A 21,250-nucleotide genomic window follows, 5' to 3' on the forward strand; every position below is an offset into this window, starting at 1 on the left:
AGCAGTCCTAAGTGAAAATCACCTAAAGCAGATTTTGAACGTTTTCCTTTTAGTATACAAGAGGCTTGGACTTAGCATCAATATTAACATGACTAAAGTACTCTTTCAATCACTTCTCAAAGATCATAACAATGTTCTGCCATAGATGCTTCTCGATGGTATACCACTAAAGAATGTAAAACACTTTTGCTATCTATGAAGTGAAATTTCAGATAGCGTTGACATTCAGGATGAAATACAACTCTGTTTAAAGTGTGCTAGCTATGCTTTTGTGCTAGCACTTTGCTTACAAATATTTGATAATAATCATAACATACAAAAGATACAAAGCTCGCTGTCTACCATGCAGTAGTTATCACGACACTACTGTATGCTTCCGAAACCTGGACCACCTACCGAAACCATATTACAATTTTTGAAAGATTTCAATATTAATAATGCTGCCTGCACAAAATTCTGAATATCAGCTGAGAAGGAAAAAGAACAAACTTGAGCATGCTAGAAGATGCTGAAACAACAAGCATTGAGTCCCGCAATATTCAAAACCAACTCAGATGGTGCGGGCAAGCCGGGCATGTAGTGCGAATGCCAGACCAGTTACAGCAAACATCTTCACAAGCAAATGCTTTACTCAGATTTGGCTAAAGGTAAGCGTTCAATAGGTGGACAAAAAAGCGGTATAAGGACTCACTGAAGAGTAATCTTAACAAGTGCAGTATCAATTACACAAACTGGGAGGAAACAACAGAGAATAGGCTGCTTTGGAGATCTTCCACTCATGATGGTGTTGCCCTGTTTGAGAAGAGTCCATCTAAAAGGTTAAAAGAATAGAAACAAAAAATGTCAATTACACCCACAACCAGCTCTCCCAAAGGATATTAAATGTAGCAAATGTAACCAGAGTTTTAAAATCAGGATTAGACTCATTAGCCATTCAAAAACTCATTGTTAGCATTTTAGCAACTTAATGACTAGGAGCATGATTTTTCACATGAATGCATATTATAATAGTCATCTGATTTTTAAACCAATAAACAAATTTCACAAAAAAAAATAGTTTTGGTTATTTTTACATGATAAAGCCCAGTTTGCCCATAAAACCTGGATTTTTTTACCAAAAAGCCCTTTTCCGCCCATAAAAACCCGTGTGGGGTAAGTATTATTCAAAAAACTGAGTTTTTAACAACCTGCACATATTGCGAAAGAAACACAGGTTTATTGATCTATTTTTGTTACAAATCAGGAATTGAGAAAAACTTTTAGCAAACAATTTATCACATGTAAATGTCAAACATAAATAACATAACCTACTATTCAAAAGAAACACATACAAACTGAAGATAATGAAGTATACAGTATACACATTACACAACTAAACTGAGGAATGCAGCCTGTAAGAAAAACGATTTTATCACAAGACTGTACTATTCTGAAATAAATCTGACAGCAATTAGATCACAGGTTAAGTTAAGTTCAACAATTCATTTTCTATATATACTGCTATTTATTTTTTCAATTTTTTTGACCACCATGAAGAAACTGATGATTTAGCAGAGCCAAATGCAGTGCTCATATATTTTCCTGTGTTGGTCACTGCTTGGTTGGCACTAGACATAGCACCTTCAATTTTTCGTCCCCGATCAGTGCTTTGTAAATTGTGATGAATGCGTAATCTTACATCACTCACAGAGTATTGGGCTTGGAATGGATGTGGTTGTGAAACATTGTTCATAGCTGGATGATCACCAGATAGCCAGACTTTATAATTTTGAGTTTGTTTCCAAGCAGCAAGAAAAAACTCATTAAAATCTTGAGCATCTTTTGGGTTTCCGTTTACGGCCGTTGACACCGACAGCATTGAAATAAGATAATCCATAAATTGTGTCTGAATCCATTCATCACCACCCTCCCAGCCAGTGGCATCTAAAAAAACGTCATCTACCTGACTGTCTGAAACATTGTTAAGTAAATTGTCTGCAAACCGAAGATCAGCAGCTGTAAGATGAAGCAAACGTTTGAGGTTGTTATCACGAACTTCTAAGTTTGCATTTTCAATGTCAACTACAACATCTGCAATGTGTGATTGAGTAGTAAACAAAATATTTGTTGCTCCTACTATGTAGCCTCTTTCCAAATTCTCTTTTAAGTCATTAAATTGCTGTAATGAAACATATGGCAAGCAAAAATGTCCTCTTGTAAACACAGAGAGAGGAAACCCATATCTGTTAGTTTTCAGATGGGAAACATAGTTATCTGATTTTAGAAGATCACCCATATGATTTTCTGCAAAACAAGGGGTGTTGATAGATGGAGAAAAATGGCTATTTGTGTCATGTTTTGCAGGAGAATCAGTTTTAATTTCAAGTCTTGAATTTCCAAAACTGGTTGTTAGTTTGTGATCTTCATCATCATCCTCTATCTCACTTATAGATTCAGAGCGATGAGAAATTTCAAAATTTTCATCATTATACAAAGTGGTGGTTAATGCAGATGAAAAGTTTTCAATTTTTGATGATACCGAAGCTGCTATGTTTAATGCAGTTACAGAAGTAACATCCCAAATACTAGATGAAGTATGACGAGAAGACTGGTCAAGAATATCCACATCTTCAGACAATGTACTCAGAACGACCCCATCATTGTTACTAACATCAAGCTTGAGTTCTTCCATGCTATTATTCTGTTGCTCAATCGAAGCATTTAAATCTGAAGAATTCTGCTCAGACTGGTCAATTTCAGCGAGGCCTACTTCATTGCTTTCAGTTTCAAAGTTCTTTGGCATAGATATATTTACAAATGTTTCATTGTTTATGTCAGTATCATTGATAACATCTTCCATCACGGTCTGGCCAGAAGCTAAAGGAATTTCTGAATTGATTTCTAACTCACTGGAAACAGACTCAGCATGTTGATGTAAGGTCGTAGTGCACTGTGCTAAGCCTCTTTCAATCATATCAGGATACAAAGACAACAGTGCCATAATACCACCAACCAGTTTCTTCACAGGAGAAGTATAAAACACCACTCTGCGTTCAAGCAAAATCAATTTGAAAAGCATCAGGACTTTGTGCTGAAATTTTAAAACCAGTGATCTTGCAGAAAGTCCAAGGAACCTCCTTGAATCTTCCATGCTACTTCCACTTATAGACATATTAACATGGTCAAACAATTCTTTTAAAATATCATTTTTAGCAAAATCCTTCTCTTCAAAATAAGCTTGAGTAATCATTTGAAGTTTAGCATGGAGTATTCCAAAAATAGGCATTTGACTTAAAACAACAACACTTTTTTGAACAGTTTCTCTTGTGACATCATCATCTTTGCGCTTTAATAAATGTGTGGAAATTTGACGATAGCAAGAGACGCCATACACAGTGGTTTTTGCAGAATAATGAGCACGTGGTGGAAGATGAAAATAAATTGTGTCATCATCATAATTATGGGCTCCATCAGGTAATGCTAAAAATGGAAGACATTTCCATTCTTCAGGAACATTGGAGCTGTCATGATCTTCCCCATCTATCAAAGGAGGATATGAATATTCTACTTGACAACCTTTTTTATGATGAAAACCAATAACGATAATGTGAATTACAGCTTTTTGTGTAAAATCTGATTCTTCCATTGATAATCCGGTTTGGCTTGGCATAACATATATATAGTCATTACAAAAACTGGTATTATATATATGCTTTTGACAGTTTGCTAATACCTACAAGGCAAATAAAAACAATGTGATAAATAATTTATTTGCTGAATCTTTGTCTATGAAAATCAGATATGAAAAAGACTTTTGCAATTGATTTTCAGCAACATCGTCTAAAGCAGCGGTTCTCAACGGGGGCGTTTTGATTTTTTAGGGGGGCGGTATGATTACCTCGGCTTAAGGGGGGCATTTTGATTATTTAGGAGGCATTCTTTAACCCTATCTACCGCCCAGCGTAACGATTTCGTTAAAGGGCTCGTATCTTCGTGGTGGCATTTCCTACCGCATAGGCTACCTGATGGAAAAGGGATGCTGTGTTGTTCTGCTACATACCAAACAGCGAAACCCACTTGAGATATCCATATAAGAGGTGATCTTCGAAAGTTTCTCACTGGCTTTACACCGGATGTGAAGAAACTGGCACTTTCTCACCAAGCCCAAGATTCACACTGACTACCACTGGGCCTATAATGTTTTCATTTTTCACGCTCGCAAATATATATTTGCTTTTCATCAAATTTAGCTACTAGCTTCCAAAACCCTTACAGTCTGTTTCACCCTAAACAGTGGATCATCAGAAGGTCCTTAGGCTATATTCTAACAGAAATATAATTCTGTTTGAATAAGGACCTTTTGATGATCCACCTTTTAGGGTAAAACAGGCTGTAAGAGTTTCAGAGACTGGTAAAAGCCTATATTGGATGTAATTCGCTCTGCTTGGCATTGAACACTTTTTGTAGCATTAATAGTATTTACTGTTTTATATTTGCTTTTTGTAATTAATCGTTATTGTTGGGGGGCGGTAAAATTTTTCAGTTCATGAAGGGGGCGTTGGGCCAAAAAAAGATTGAGAAACACTGGTCTAAAGCAATACACACCACACCTGCAAAATTATGATTTTAGCAAAACTATGAAATAGTAACAACTTAAATTAGGTACTTTTTTTTGGGCAACCTAGCTTGTTAGCAGTAGACCAAAGCAAACTTAATTAAATTGTTTTTATTTTTCATGTTTAAATTTTCGTGAGACCAATAATTGATTAGATTAGTTAAAAATTAGTATGTGATATCAATATCATTAGTCCAAATCCTTGGTGTACTGCCCTTATTTCAATTTCCATTCATTATCGTATCTAATATCAAGATAAAGCTTATTAGTGGATGCCACCTATTACGGTACCCAGACTTTTTGCCAAAAAACATTTTGCCAAAAGGACATTTTGCCGAAAGACATTTTGCTGAATGGACATTTTGCCGAAACTCCTTTTTGTGTTATATGTATCGATATTCTCCACAGTGTGTTTTAGTCTATCGTTCACAACCTTAGCCCTTTCGGCAATTTGTCCATCGGCAAAATGTCTTTCGGCAAAATGTCCGTGCACGACCTATTACATCCCTTGAACACTTCATTCCCAGAAAAGATTGAGAGAGATTAATTAATTAGTTGAAATTTTGTTAGTAGGCTATGATTTTTTTATCAGTACCGGTAATCAGTACTATTCTTTTTCAGTCGTTGAGTGGTGACATTGTTCAATCAGTCCACCATGTTCTATTCGTAATCAAAGCATGATTTCAGTTCAATTGCGGTGATGGTTTAATTTATGAGATATAAATTGATTTGAGTTTATTTTGAGTTGCAACCCTTTAAGTTAGTGTGATGGTTTGAAAATTTGCTTCTACAATAAATACATACATGAAATCAAGAAGGCTAGATATCGTTCTGGTCATTCCCACCGCACTACCGCGCTCGGAATATTGCTGTAGGCACAGCTAGGTATGACTGTGAGTAGATAGTCTGGACCAGTGTTTCTCAAACTTTTTTAGTCCATCACCCCCTTTTCGTTATTGAAATAAAATTTCGCCCTCCTAATTCTGTCAAGTAAAATAAACATTGATAATAGAGTGATAGACAAATTTAGTTTTGGGAATTTAATCAACGAAATTGACAGTAACATGAATACATGATAATGTTCAATGGGATGGATGAGCTTGGCGACTTTTACAAAGTTTTGAAATGTTTGGCGACATCTTTGTAAGATACAGTCGAAGATCATCCCGTTTATGAACTACCAAGCGATTTCTTTGCTTTGAAAGCATCAATGCCACAGCCGAAAACCCTTTTTCAACCATATATGAAGTAGGAAACGACAAAATCCACATTCTAGCTTCTTTCCGAGAAGCTCATATTTGCCAGCAACCTGGCACCAAAACAAATCGTATCGATCATTTCTGAATTTCACTCTTGACTCATCATCTGTTTGCATATCAATGAACTGCTCTTGAAGTTCCACTTCTGCAGTATGTCTGTAGGTTCGGTAGAAAATAGTTGTACCACCCAGTTTGGAACATGGGGGTCCACGAGATCTGTAAAGCGAAGTTTCATGTCTTTATGAAGCATGTCTAAATGTGAGCAGTTTTTGTGCAGTGGTTGTTCTTCTGTAATAACATTCTCGCTCAAATTGGGAAACTGAGTTAAGACATTTTGACCTGCGCTTTTCCTATTTTGTTGACGCATTTTATCACAATATTCAGTGATTCATGCAGTTCAGGACTGAGCTTACGGGCAACCAAACGCTGACGGTGAATTACACAATGTATTGCATTAAGTCCAGGAATTGCTCTTTTCATCAGCGCAATGAACCCTCGATGCTTTCCAACCATTGCCGGAGCACTATCAGTTGTGCATTGTAGAATATTCTTCAGTGGAATCCTCTTCTCTTCGTAGAAGTTTTTCACTGCATTAAAGATGCTTGATGCCCGAATATCTGTAGGAAGACTGAGGGCAAAAATCATTTCTTCTTGTTCTCATATTATGAACAAAACGCACATATCCAAGCAGCAGCAGCAATACATTGTCGGTCAAGGTGGAATCATCTATTTGCAGTAGGCTAAATGGTTTGCACGTTGGACTGTTGTTAGCGCGTTGGACTGTTATTGGTGGTTTGATAAATTTGCCCCCTTAGACTTTTTTCGCCCACTTTGAGAAACGCTGGTCTGGACTATACGACGTCCGCTACAATAGGTTATTCCTGGTAGTTTCGCATACTGTAGGGCTGTAGGCTAGGGTGTTGCAGGCGCCCCATGAAATTTAAATCTTGGTTTCACCATGCTTACCTTTTTTGTGGTACTGTGTTTAGATCAGTAGACCACAAATATGAAGTTTCATAAATTTTCATCGACGTTTACCTCCACCGCTGAGGCCATTTTGAGGCCCACTTTTTGAAATTTTTCATGTATTTTGCCACTAGAGGGCAGTGTATAAGTTTTGCAATATTGGGGTATATTTAAAGGATGCCCTATGATGTTCTGAATTGTTTTAAAAAAAAATTGGAGAAATGGGATAAGTATATCCTAAAATATTCAAGTTTTGTCACTCATTTTTTGCACATTACTGCCCCTAGTGGTGAAAAGAAAATTAAAATATCTTGAAAACTACTCATCATATTGTTATGGAACTTGCATGCACCCCCCCATTTTCATGGGTAAGGAATTTGATTTTAGCAATATTTTTGCAAAATATTACCACTAGAGGGCGGTAGTTCTAATTTTGAACTATTTTCCTGTGAAAAGGCGATATTGTTGCATTTCTTGAGCTGTGCTTCTGAAGAATACAATTTCATGGCTTATGCACAACAAAATTTATTCAATTGTAAAGAAACTGCATGCATACCTGTACTATATCAATAAATCCAAATAGGCAATGTGAGTCTTAGTTAACACAATGTCCGCAAAGGCAGTTTTGTGTTGATAAACGACGTTTTCTAAGATTTGGTATCTTTCTTCAATCCTCCTCCACTGCTTGAATATAGTTTTGCGGATTTTTTTCTTGTTTTGCTACATGAAGAAAGTCGGATACCAGTTTTACCCTCTCTGCTGTGTCATTACAGACTCTGAGTGCACTTATGATACCATTTGCAGAAGCATTGCCATCATCTATTTCCCACTCTTTCGGGTGTTTGACATGAAAAGTTGTTGAAATGTGCAAAAGTTCAAAAAATATTTTGCTGCTGGCATTTGCATAGGAGCACAATGACAATGAGTTATCATTAACAATGTCTGGCAGCTCTGGCTTACCGTATCCATTACCAAACCTGTTTGTAACCTGGCCATGGAAACTTGCATTTAAATGCAGCAGAGTTCTAGCCAAAGCTTCCTTTTCATCAATAGTGACTTGTTCGAATGTTTGTCCCATAGAGCTAATGGGATCAGCTCCCCAGTTACATACCATGTGTGCCTACCTAAAGTTTTTAAAGCAGCAATACTGATAGTTTTGTCTACTGCATCATAGCTTTTGATATTACTTACCAGTTGCAAATCTTCTCAGGGTGCTGATGCAGCAATTGGACAGTTGAACCACCATCCATTAAATTAATACAAAAGCACAAAGGTCAACAAATCACTCTAATTTTTGTATTTGTGACTTGAAAATGATTCCTTGCGGTAGAAAGTCTTACAGCATAACTATCTTATAGCAATAGAGCTGCTTTCCCATCCACCTTGCTCGATGGACTGTACCACATTTCATGAAGTTGTACTGTCCACTGTTGATTCCAATCTACACCGTCATCAGGTCTAAAAGTTCTTTGTAATCACCCCTCTGATAATTTTGCATATCTCTCTCAAACTTTATGTGCTTACACTTTTCTGCTTTGAGTTGTTACAAATTCTCCCAACTCTTTTGAGGATTTTTGGTGTGCAGTACAGCTGCAGCATGTGGGGTTGCATTGAATCCTTTGTTCCGGAATCTTTCGAATAGTTCAATGCCTGGAGATCTTGACGTTTCGACTTACAGGGCTTCCCACACATGAGAAAGTATAACTTCTCCAATATGTTTTCTGCATGCTAGGCAGAGAAGTGGTTTGTCTAGCTTTATTTGAAAAAAAAATGCATGCAGCAAAGAGATGGCTTGAAAAAAGTTTTTGGGTGTTGTTGTTTTAAATTTTTCTTTTTTTAAGGCCATTTCTCTGCTGCATGCATTTCTCTCTGCTGTCCATCGAGCAAGGTGGATGGGAAAGCAGCTCTATTGCTATGAGATAGTAATGTTGCAAGACTTTCTACCGCAAGGAATCATTTCCAAGTCACAAATACAAAACATAGAGTGATTTGTTGACCTTTGCAGTTTTGTATTTAATGGATGGTGGTTCAACTGTCCAATTGCTGCATCAGCACCCCGAGAAGATTTGCAACTGGTAAGTGACATCAAAAGCTATGCTGCAGTAGACAAAATTATCAGTCTTGCTGCTTTAAAAGCTTTAGGTAGGCACACATGGTATGTAACTGGGGAGCTGATCCCCTTAGTTCTATGGGACAAACAAGTCACTATTGATAAAAAGGAAGCTTTGGCTGGAACTCTGCTGCGTTTAAATGCAAGTTTCCATGGCCAGGTTACAAACAGGTTTGGTAATGGATACGGTAAGCCAGAGCTGCCAGACATTGTTAATGGTAACTCATTGTCATTGTGCTCCTATGCAAATGCCAGCAGCAAAATGTTATTTGAACTTTTGCACATTTCAACAGCTTTTCTTGTCAAACACCCAAAAAAGTGGGAAATAGATGATGGCTATGCTTCTGCTAATGGTATCATAAGTGCACTCAAAGTCTGTAATGATTCAGCAGAGAGAGGGGTAAAACTGGTATCCGACTTTCTTCATGTAGCAAAACAAGAAAAAAATCTGCAAAACTATATTCAAGTGGTGGAGGAGAATCGAAGAAAGATACCAAATCTTAGAAAACGTCATTTATCAACACAATGAAGATGCACAACTGCCTTTGCGGAAATTGTGTTAACTAAGACTCACATTGCCTGTTTGGATTTATTGATATAGTACATGCATGCATGCAGTTTCTTTACAATTGAATAAATTTTGTTGTGCATAAACCATGAAATTGTATTCTTCAGAAGCACAGCTCAAGAAATGCAACAATATCGCCTTTTCACAGGAAAATAGTTCAAAATTAGAACTACCGCCCTCTAGTGGTAATATTTTGCAAAAATATTGCTGAAATCAAAGTCCTTACCCATGAAAATGGGGGGGTGCATGCAAGTTCCATAACAATATGATGAGTAGTTTTCAAGATATTTTAACTTTTCTTTTTACCGCTAGGGGCAGTATTGTGCAAAAAATTAGTGACAAAACTTGAATATTTTAGGATATACTTATCCCATTTCTCCAATTTTTTTTTAAAACAATTCAGAACATCATAGAGCATCTTTTAAATGTACCCCCAATATTGCAAAACTTATACACTGCCCTCTGGTGGCAAAATACATGAAAAATTTCACAAAGTGGGCCTCAAAATGGCCTCGGCGGTGGAGGTAAACGTCGATGAAAATTTATGAAACTTCATATTTGTGATCTACTGAGCTAAACACAGTACCACAAAAAAGGTAAGCAAAATCCGAGAGGGTCGGGGCGCCTGCAACACCCTACTGTAGGCCTACCTACTTGTAGACAGTGTTGTACGCGTCAATGAAATAAATTGACGGCGTCAGCGGCTCAGCGCGAATCGCCTAAAAACTTTACGGCATAAAGTATTGCGTAAACTCTTAAAGAAATTGACGGCGTGATTGTCAGCACTAATTTCTAGCGCTATTTTAGCCAAGTTCTCACAAAACGGAAGTATTTCAACAAAGTTTAGGCTAACAATAGCTATAAATAAAGAGCAGGTATTATGTTTTGAGACTGTATTGTAATTAGCCGCTTGGCTTATTAGTTATTTCCTTGTAGAAATACAAGCATTTCAAAATGTTTGTTTGACAATCTGCTGCGTTTGGGACGCATAATGTCCTTTCCATGTGAAAACATGTGTTCCACAGCAGCGCTGGATGGTATGGTGTGTTGTGTTGTATTTAAAAAACAAGCCTTGAAAACATTCACTCGGAAAGGTATCACTGTTTCAAATTCTTTTTGAAACAGTGTTTCAAATTCGTTTGAAATTCTTAGGCCCAAAAATATGGAATGATTTACCTTCAGAAATAACTGGGGCTACGAGTATTAAAACTTTCACAAAAAAACTAAAAATTTATTATATGAATGAACTTGGTCCGTGACTGTTTTTATTGTCACAACATTGACGATTATTTCGGATTGAACATTGTTAGTACTATACGTATAGGCTTACTACTCACGAACTTGTGCTACGTACTACTTATATAACGACTGCAATTTTATTAACTGTACTCAAGTCGGCCTATAAACTGACTAATTTTGTTAAAGTAGGCTATGAATTTATAAAGATAGGCCTACTTTTAGTGTTTTTGCTTCGTCCTTTATGCTAGAAGTTAACAGTTGTTGTTTTGCATAGGTGTTTTTTTTTTTTTTTCTCATACTAACTTACTTTTGTAGGGCATGATATTTTTTGATGTTACAATGAAACCACAGGAATCCACTTTTTTGTTTACATTTTTGCGAAACTTATGCTTATCTTGTTTGCAACGTAATGCCGATGCTTTACATTTGTCACATTAAAAACACGGGAAGCAGCTGACTCGATGACTAATATAGTCTTTCGCTGCTTCCTGTCTGTTATTGAATATATTTGTACCGTATACTATTTCGCAGCAGACAAAATAAAAGGTTTCTCTCTCTCTCTTTCAAGCGTGCTGTGATGGTTTACCATATATAAATCTTTTAACGAGGTCCACTGCAACAAAATCGCTCTTTTCAGGGGCATAGAGCTCTTGAAAGAACCTATCTTTAACCTCCGCGATGACATTCATTGATTTTGATTGAATCTTTATCCTTGGACTGGGAAAGCTTCTTGCAGAGCTTAATCCTGGCATTTTCGCATACTTGTAGAGGCTTTGAATCACTGACTCAGGCCCGGTCACCGAGATTGACAAAGTGAAGTTTCTGATTGTTGAAGTCTTGTTGCCAGGAAATTATTTCACTCCATCTATTAGATTCCGCTGAATGGACAGCAGTCCTTAGAATGTGTTGCTCAAGCGCACACCCTGAGAGTTGAACCAGCGCAGCTTGATCTTGAAGCTTCTTCGTTCCAGAAGTCACGCGTTATCCAACTGAGCTATCAAGGCGGACTTCGCTTTCTCTGTCTGATATATTTTTCGTTTTCTCTGTCTGATCCCTCGTTCTCGATAGGCTACTAGCCTACTGCTCAAGATATGAGTGATCACCATTTGGCGAAATTCTTCCGCTTGTACTCCAGGTAGCCATTCCAACCAACGCGAAAGCCAGTAATACATTGTGAAACTCTCATTATGAAACAAGATAAAAAATTACGCTTAAAATCGGTAAAATAGTTGACAGCGCTATCCAGGGGCGGATCCAGGTATTCACTTTAGAGGGGGCGATGTCATTGACATTCAGGCAAGTGATCAGCCAGGCACAAACAACGACGAGGGTCTCCCCTAGAAAATTTAGATCAAATTTGATGCGTTCTGAGAGCATTTCGAACACAAATTATGAGAAATTGAAATTCTATAACTTAAAAAAACCTTCAACAATGCTGTTGTTTAACAAACGGAGGGATGAAAAGCTGATATGCCCTTGCCATGTCAAGTTGAAGCCTGAGCAACCTAGCCGCATTTATAGTTGAGAAAGAAGGTTTCACTCTTGATTGTTTCACGGCAATTTAAAAATTGATCTCGGAAAGATAATAACAGGTAATTCTGTCTTTCCAATACTGATACAGACATTGAGGTTGTTATAGACTTACTGTATAACTTTGAGGTTTTATTCCTCTGACAAGTTTTGAATTGTTACAAAGAGCAATGAGGAAAGGTTATGCATACATTCAACATAATGAGCAACAAAAGTGGGGGCCAGGTCAAAACACTGGGTTATGCTCCCCCCCCCGTAGAATCGCCACTATAGGCTAGGTATCGATTGTAAATTTTTATTTTGGACCAGCGAAACACTACAATTTGTACAATAGAATGGCAGCTAAACATAATTAAATGACGACCAAAAGATATAGTCCTCCTGAAAACGTGTCATGCACGGTTGCTGCACCGGACAAAAAAGAAACTAACAATAACAGAAACAACTATTTCTGGACTTCACAAATAAATCGAAAATAAAAAGCTACTTTGCCGGTACAGTAATACTAACAGGTGTCGTATTTTGACTACAACACAAAGTCAAGTTTGCGGTTTCTACTGTTGGCAAATCGATTTATCACGGAGTCTGTGTCAATTAAAATGTCCCGATGCTGGTATAGTAAGGCCAATCAATTTAGTCTTTCCTCGCCGATGTTGTTTCTCAGTCAGGTTTTCAACGACCGAAGAGATGAAAAGCTTCTTTCGGCTGATGCTACGTTGACTGGCAAGGTTAATAGCATTTTTAGAAGAGAGTGTACGATTGTGTACACATTTCCATCACACTGTTGTAAAGCTTCTTCCGCAGTCATCAATAAGACTGCAGCAGTCGCCGGAACAATTTTATTTTCCCACTTCTCCTTTCACAGTTGGATCTCTGAACCTTGAGCAGATTCCACTGATCCTACACTATATATATGACGTAACAAGCCGTTGTAGGCATTGAAAATGACTTTTGTCAATGCTATCGGGTCGATACTTGAGCAATTTCGTGGTAGCAATGATGTTAGGTGTCGAGATGCTAAAGTCTCATCGAAAAAAATTGAGCTTTGCTGTATCTAGATGCAATTTCAAGGTAGAATTCCAATGGTTTTAGTTCCACGTCTGACCGTCAAAGTTGCCAATAACCTGCTCTGTCAACTAACTTATCTAGGCTAAGGGATTTATCGCTATGCTCTACACTACAGTGCTGGCAAAAAGTTTAGAAACTTTTTAAATTTTAGTAATTTCGTTCGGTAATTAGACTCTGCGACAAAATAATAGCCTTATACTATGTTATTATTATAGCCTACGGTACCTTATAGCCTAACCTAATCTTTGCACATGGCGAAAGACTTATTCAGCATTGCTTTCGATATGTTGTTTTCCAAATCGTATACATATAAATGAAGAATAAAGCTGCTTTCTTGGGTTTTAGGGGTGGCAATCGCCCCAATCGCCCCCCTCTGGATCCGCCCATGGCGCTATCACTTCCGTCAATTTAAAAAAAATGACGGCGCTAGCCTCAGCGTCAACGAACAACACTGCTTGTAGAGGCTTTTGACGCAAGGCAAGTTAAATAATCTAATTTGGTTGAAGAAACTGTTCTGGTAGTTTTGTAAGCATTCGGTACAAGTGTGTTCGGTGCTGGTTTAGGATCGGCCGCCTTGGTTAGTGACGTCACAAAAATCTGTGACGTCATGCAAAAAAACGCAACTACTTGTAGGAAGGGTGCAAAAACGCGGAATAGAAGTAAAAGCGGAAAGCCTATTGATTTTTAAATATTTGTAGGCATTATTATTGATCTAGCGCTAACTTAACTGTTACTATTTTGTACCAATTCTCAGCAATTGAATTTTTACAATAAAAATACTTGCTTTATTAACGTAACAACTTTCACGTTTATATGTTATCTACAAAACGAGCAATCGTGGTTCAGTATAAGCCGCCCACAGTTTGCTGTGATCGATGAATACTGCCTCCACCAAATATGCTGTAGCTTTCTCATTTCTGCTTGGATTCTAACAATTTTACTATCGTTGGATGGCATTATGATTCATCTACTCGAATGGATTAATTGCCAGTCTAAAGTAGGCATTACATTTATGTAGCGCTAACTTAAACTTTACTATTTTGTACCAATTCTCAGCAATTCATTTTTTACAATAAAAATACCAAACCAACACAAATTAAAAGAGTATGTCTTGGTTTATTCATATGTTAACTTTCACATTTATATCTAATCCACAAAACGAGCAATCGTTGTTCAAACGTAACCGCTCGACGAAGCTTTTTACCAAAACAATGCAAACACAAACCGATCAGTTTCGAGTGTTCATTACAAGCCGCCCACAGTTTGACGCGATCGGTGAATAGTGCCTCCACCAAATATCCTGTAGCTTTCTCATTTCTGCTCGGATTTTAACAATTTTACTATCGTTGGAAAGCACGATACTGCATCTATCCGAATTAATTGGTTGCAAGTTTAAAGTAGGCATTATATTGATCTAGCGCTAACTTAAACTTTACTATTTTGTACCAATTCTAAGCAATTCAATTTTTTACAATAAAAATACCAAACCAACACAAATTAAAAGAGTATGTCTTGGTTTATTCATATGTTAACTTTCACATTTATATCTAATCAACAAAACGAGCAATCGTTGTTCAAACGTAACCGCTCGACGAAGCTTCTTTCCAATTCATTTTTCAAGGCGATTCGATTGTGGTTCAATATAAGCCGCCCACAGTTTGCTGTGATCGATGAATACTGCCTCCACCAAATATGCTGTAGCTTTCTTATTTCTGCTCGGATTTTAATAATTTTACTATCGTTGGATGGCATTATGCTTCATCTACCCGAATGGATTAATTGCCAATCTAAAGTAGGCATTACATTTATGTAGCGTTAACTTAAACTTTACTATTTTGTACCAATTCTTAGCAATTCATTTTTTACAATAAAAGTACCAAACCAACACAAATTAAAAGAGTATGTCTTGGTTTATTCATATGTTAACTTTCACATTTATACCTAATCCACAAAACGAGCAATCGTTTTTCAAACGTAACCGCTCGACGAAGCTTTTTTCCAATGCATTTTTCAAATCGATTCGATCGTGGTTCAGTATGAGCCGCCCACAGTTTGCTGTGATCGATGAATACTGCCTCCACCAAATATGCTGTAGCTTTCTCATTTCTGCTCGGATTCTAACAATTTTACCATCGTTGGAAAGCACGATACTGCATCTATCCGAATTAATTGGTTGCAAGTTTAAAGTAGGCATTATATTGATCTAGCGCTAACTTAAACTTTACTATTTTGTACCAATTCTTAGCAATTCATTTTTTACAATAAAAGTACCAAACCAACACAAATTAAAAGAGTATGTCTTGGTTTATTCATATGTTAACTTTCACATTTATATCTAATCAACAAAACGAGCAATCGTTGTTCAAACGTAACCGCTCGACGAAGCTTCTTTCCAATTCATTTTTCAAGGCGATTCGATTGTGGTTCAATATAAGCCGCCCACAGTTTGCTGTGATCGATGAATACTGCCTCCACCAAATATGCTGTAGCTTTCTTATTTCTGCTCGGATTTTAATAATTTTACTATCGTTGGATGGCATTATGCTTCATCTACCCGAATGGATTAATTGCCAGTCTAAAGTAGGCATTACATTTATGTAGCGTTAACTTAAACTTTACTATTTTGTACCAATTCTTAGCAATTCATTTTTTACAATAAAAATACCAAACCAACACAAATTAAAAGAGTATGTCTTGGTTTATTCATATGTTAACTTTCACATTTATACCTAATCCACAAAACGAGCAATCGTTTTTCAAACGTAACCGCTCGACGAAGCTTTTTTCCAATGCATTTTTCAAATCGATTCGATCGTGGTTCAGTATGAGCCGCCCACAGTTTGCTGTGATCGATGAATACTGCCTCCACCAAATATGCTGTAGCTTTCTCATTTCTGCTCGGATTCTAACAATTTTACCATCGTTGGAAAGCACGATACTGCATCTATCCGAATTAATTGGTTGCAAGTTTAAAGTAGGCATTATATTGATCTAGCGCTAACTTAACACTTTGCTCCTCAAAGGGAGGCCGGATTTGGCCCCCCCCTCATATTTCCTTTAATTATTTGAAGCACAGTAACGCCATGCACTTGGTTTTTCTTGACTTTTCCTAAAATTGCCAGGCGGATCTGATGATATTAAATTTGATGCTAAAAGTTGTGTAGTTTTCTTGTAAATTCAAGATTTTGGTGAATTTTTGCTATTTCTAGCTAACTTCCAGCAAAGCGTGAAATGGATTACATTGCGATGACAAGCCATAAGCTCATAATTGCTTCGTGCATCGATATGCGCGAGCAGAGAGAAGCATTCTCTTGCTTTCTTTTGTTTGGTTTGACCTCAATAATACAAAGCGCGTTATTTCTTATGCTACAAAGAAAAGCCAGTGATCGCAAAGCTGTTAATTAGAAACAATAATAGCAAACGTTTTTTGCGTTATCAGCTCTACAAAGAAGAATAGCAATCCACGATCAAAATAGTAGACTATGGAGGCCACAAACTATTCAAAACAGTTGTTTCAAGCAGATAATATTCATTGACGAATAAAAAACGTTACAATAAGAAATCTTCTCTTGGATAAAGACACGAAAACTTGGTTTCGAAATAAACGTTCTATGGAAATGCTCTCATTGACAAAACTTGCAATTGAGGAAATGTATCACTGCAAATGCTTTTGGGAGAAGCCGGAGAAATAGCGTTTTTGCAAACAGTAATTGTGAGATACTCAAAATTATGAGATAGGCTTCATTTACACGTAGCAGCTAACTCGATGGCGTCCCTTCACTGATTTATGTCGCCTACTTGTTGTTATGTCCTGTATTTTTGTTTCACAGTGCACTGTGTTTTGTTCCAAAGAGCGCAAAATAAAGATGATAATGCTTCATCTACATTACAAAATATTTTGTAATGTAGGCCTACAAACAAAATGTACAATGTACACAATGTACATTACAAAATATTTTGTACTGTAGACGAGGCATAAAGTTAGGCGTCACATAAGACAAACAACAAATCAGCTTTCTTCATCATTGATTCAACATCTGAATACGTTGCGCCAATGTATAAGAGGCCGGCTATTGTGAAGACCCGCCATTTAGGCTATAAACGATCCGATTATACCAAAAGTGGGACAAACTAGTGGATCAAAGAATGAATAAACAATGCTGAGAAAACTAAATCTAAGTGACGAACAATACCGATGTCTTCATTTATCTTGGAAAAATGCTGCCCAAACTTATCAACAAAAAATACCGTAAATAACGGCAAGGATCCCGAAAGCAGAATTTGCTCAACTTTGGCATGAATTTAGTCAGACATCTACAGTAATAATTCCACACATACAATAACGGGCTCTCAACTGCTGTAAGATAACACGATGGTTCTGGTTCTGGGCGATTTGTGTAACAGTTTAGGGGAAGACACTACTTGAAATGATGCACCACACAAAAGATTTTCAATGAAGACTGAGTCTAAAAACCGATGTGGATTGTGCTGCACAATGACTTCAAGTTCAGGACAGACAAGGCACAAAAATATCACGATAAAAATAAAGACCTTGTGGGAGATTTTCGAGAATCATAACACGATGCAAATACCAAAAACGCATGGTTTGCATGCTGCTCTAAGCTGGCCGGCAACCACAAAGGTAGACAATACAGGCAGTTTATAATTCGATAACAGCGCAATAAACATTATAAATACGTAAACCGACAATTTTCTTTTACAAACGTTTTACGTCTAATAGTAAATTTTCCCTCAACAATTTTTTGTGAAGCACTTGCAAACCACGGTTTTATAAAATAATTCATCATTATTATTTTTTACTTCTCGGATATTGTAAAACGTCATCAGCAAAATCACAAAAAAAATTTCATTACTTCAATGTAGTAGGCCTAAGAATTTCTTATAGAATTGTAGCCACGTTGTTTCAACAAAGAAGCCATTTTTTAGCAATATAGAGTTATAGAAAATAATTTGCAATCATGCAAATGGTTGGAAAGAATCTAGGAAGTCTTCTCACAATCTGGCACAAAATGATTATGTTTATTGTATCTCTGTAAAATGTTTTACGACAAACTTTGAAGCTTCGTTATAATCATTTTTATCTTTGAAGTCAAAAGTTATTTTTTTTTTTTTGGCCAGAAACATAATCACTGCCTTGCTGATGTTGTCGATATTACGCGTATTTTTAGTGCTTCAAACAATAAGGACCCAGTCAGCAATCCAGTCCTTTTACATTGATTCAACATTTGTAAACGTTAAATTTATGTAGATTTGCTGACTGTGGGTTATTTCACATTTCCTTTGTTTACGCACGTTCCTCAATTCGCTGTTGCATTATTTCGACGCTGGCGGCAATTCGCTGTTGCATTATTTCGAATTGATTGACACAATCTTCAATAAAAAGTGAGCTTCGAACTTAGCTTTGTTGATATAAATGCTGTATTTTTTGTGGATGTAATTTATGAGTCATGTTTATAAACACCCGTAAGCGAAATGACTTATGATGTGGCCTGCATGATATTTGTGATGCGACTTGACACAAATCCACAATTTCAAAAGCACCTAATTTGAACTTAGAAATTTCAGATAATTTCAACAACTTGTTCAACTGTCTTCTCTCTACTAAAAATATTCATACTACAAACTCAATTGTAGACCTAAATACACAAACGAAGATGTAAACAGCTATTCAAGCAGGCTAAGGTGTTACTTATGAGAAATTTGGTTCCATAAAACTAGAAGCTAGCCATGAGTTTGGGAATGCATTAGTTTAGGATAAAAATGTAAGACAACAAACGCAGTTTTGTTTTTTTTTCAAATTCGTGTAACAATGTTACTTTGATTGTAACTATTTTAGAATCAGTGAGTAGCTTACAATAAGATTTGCTCGCAAGTCGTAAATTCTAATCAATGCAATGATTCGGCACACCGCACACACACTTCGTGCGTTCGATCGAGCTCTTTGTTATTCAGAAGTTTGCATGAAATCGGATTAGCACGGTAATTAAATAGCGGCAAGTTAAATCAAAATTGTCGTTTTTGGGTACCTTTGCAAAAATTGAAATATCAAGTTTAACATATAAAATTTTAAAATAATGACTTTTCAAACTTATATACAAATGATTTGCTTTCACACCAGTGCAACTTCTGTTCAAATAGCATCAGCGGATAACACGTAACAGCTGATTGAATTTGATCCAAAAACGGCCCCCCCTTGAGCAGTTAACTTCCAAAAAAACGTTGAAAAGCAAAGGGTTAAACTTTACTATTTTGTACCAATTCTTAGCAATTCATTTTTTACAATAAAAGTACCAAACCAACACAAATTAAAAGAGTATGTCTTGGTTTATTCATATGTTAACTTTCACATTTATATCTAATCAACAAAACGAGCAATCGTTGTTCAAACGTAACCGCTCGACGAAGCTTCTTTCCAATTCATTTTTCAAGGCGATTCGATTGTGGTTCAATATAAGCCGCCCACAGTTTGCTGTGATCGATGAATACTGCCTCCACCAAATATGCTGTAGCTTTCTTATTTCTGCTCGGATTTTAATAATTTTACTATCGTTGGATGGCATTATGCTTCATCTACCCGAATGGATTAATTGCCAGTCTAAAGTAGGCATTACATTTATGTAGCGTTAACTTAAACTTTACTATTTTGTACCAATTCTTAGCAATTCATTTTTTACAATAAAAGTACCAAACCAACACAAATTAAAAGAGTATGTCTTGGTTTATTCATATGTTAACTTTCACATTTATACCTAATCCACAAAACGAGCAATCGTTTTTCAAACGTAACCGCTCGACGAAGCTTTTTTCCAATGCATTTTTCAAATCGATTCGATCGTGGTTCAGTATGAGCCGCCCACAGTTTGCTGTGATCGATGAATACTGCCTCCACCAAATATGCTGTAGCTTTCTCATTTCTGCTCGGATTCTAACAATTTTACTATCGTTGGATGGCATTATGCTTCATCTACCCGAATGGATTAATTGCCAATCCAAAGTAGGCATTATATGTATGTAGCGTTAACTTAAACTTTACTATTTTGTACCAATTCTCCGCAATTCATTTTTTACAATAAAAATACCAAACCAAAGTATTTTAAAAACTCTGAAAGAGGCCAGTGACACCCCTTTTTGGGGTTGGCAATGAGCATGTCTTGAAAAAAGATTACTGCTTATAGTTTTTTTAAAACACTGGAGTGAAAACCACTTATATTTTTTTTTTTTTTTTAAACTCTACGCATGGACCAAATGACTTCAAACTTGGTAACATGTAAGGTCTCTTGATAGCCCTCAATATGGGTAAACTAAAGTTTTCTCCCAGAACCATTGTAAAATTAAAGTAAGCGGTGTCTCATAACTGGACCAAAGTCACCCCATTCTACTTCTCGTATTAAGATAGGCGATGTTAAACTGCTTCAAGACGTAAAATTTGATGCTGTTAAGACTACTGATTTCTGCATCATTAAAGGGTTTCTATTGTTCAATCTTGAAAAGTGGTGCTGCTGCGTTTGGCTAAATGTGTAGCCTACTATTTTTGCTTGACCAACTGAATCTTGACTTCAAAAACTGCGTAGGCCAAGCACATTCATCCAACATGTCTGGAATAATTAAAAATGTTCAAGCAAGATTCAATTAAAGGGAATTAGTAAACACTTTTTGCCTATTGTCTGCTTATGGATATCATAGCTTAAGTCTGTTTGGAGTTCATGGTGTTGTCCAAATGTCATAGGCCTATCACTTTTGGAGTAATTGATGTTTTAATAGTAAAGTTTAAATTAGCGTTAGATAAATGTAGGCTACTGTATACCTTGGACATGCAACCAATTGATTCGGGTAGATGCAGTATCGTGCTTTTCAACGATGGTAAAATTGTCAAAAAAGCTTCGTCGAGCGGCTAC

At 36.7% G+C, this 21,250-nt stretch overlaps 1 protein-coding gene across 1 annotated transcript; it reads right to left on the bottom strand.

Moving 5' to 3' along the window:
* Positions 1-1,504: 1,504 nt before the first annotated feature.
* Positions 1,505-3,625, bottom strand: LOC145780101 (late secretory pathway protein AVL9 homolog). The gene is made up of 2 exons (XM_082591816.1): positions 2,843-3,625; positions 1,505-2,725 (listed from the first exon to the last, which is right to left on the bottom strand). Exons 1-2 carry the CDS (start codon positions 3,623-3,625, stop codon positions 1,505-1,507), a joined length of 2,004 nt encoding a protein of 667 aa, XP_082447942.1.
* Positions 3,626-21,250: the final 17,625 nt, after the last annotated feature.

Source organism: Aplidium turbinatum, chromosome 11, assembly GCF_918807975.1.
Source record: "Aplidium turbinatum chromosome 11, kaAplTurb1.1, whole genome shotgun sequence".
Lineage (NCBI taxonomy): Eukaryota > Metazoa > Chordata > Ascidiacea > Aplousobranchia > Polyclinidae > Aplidium > Aplidium turbinatum.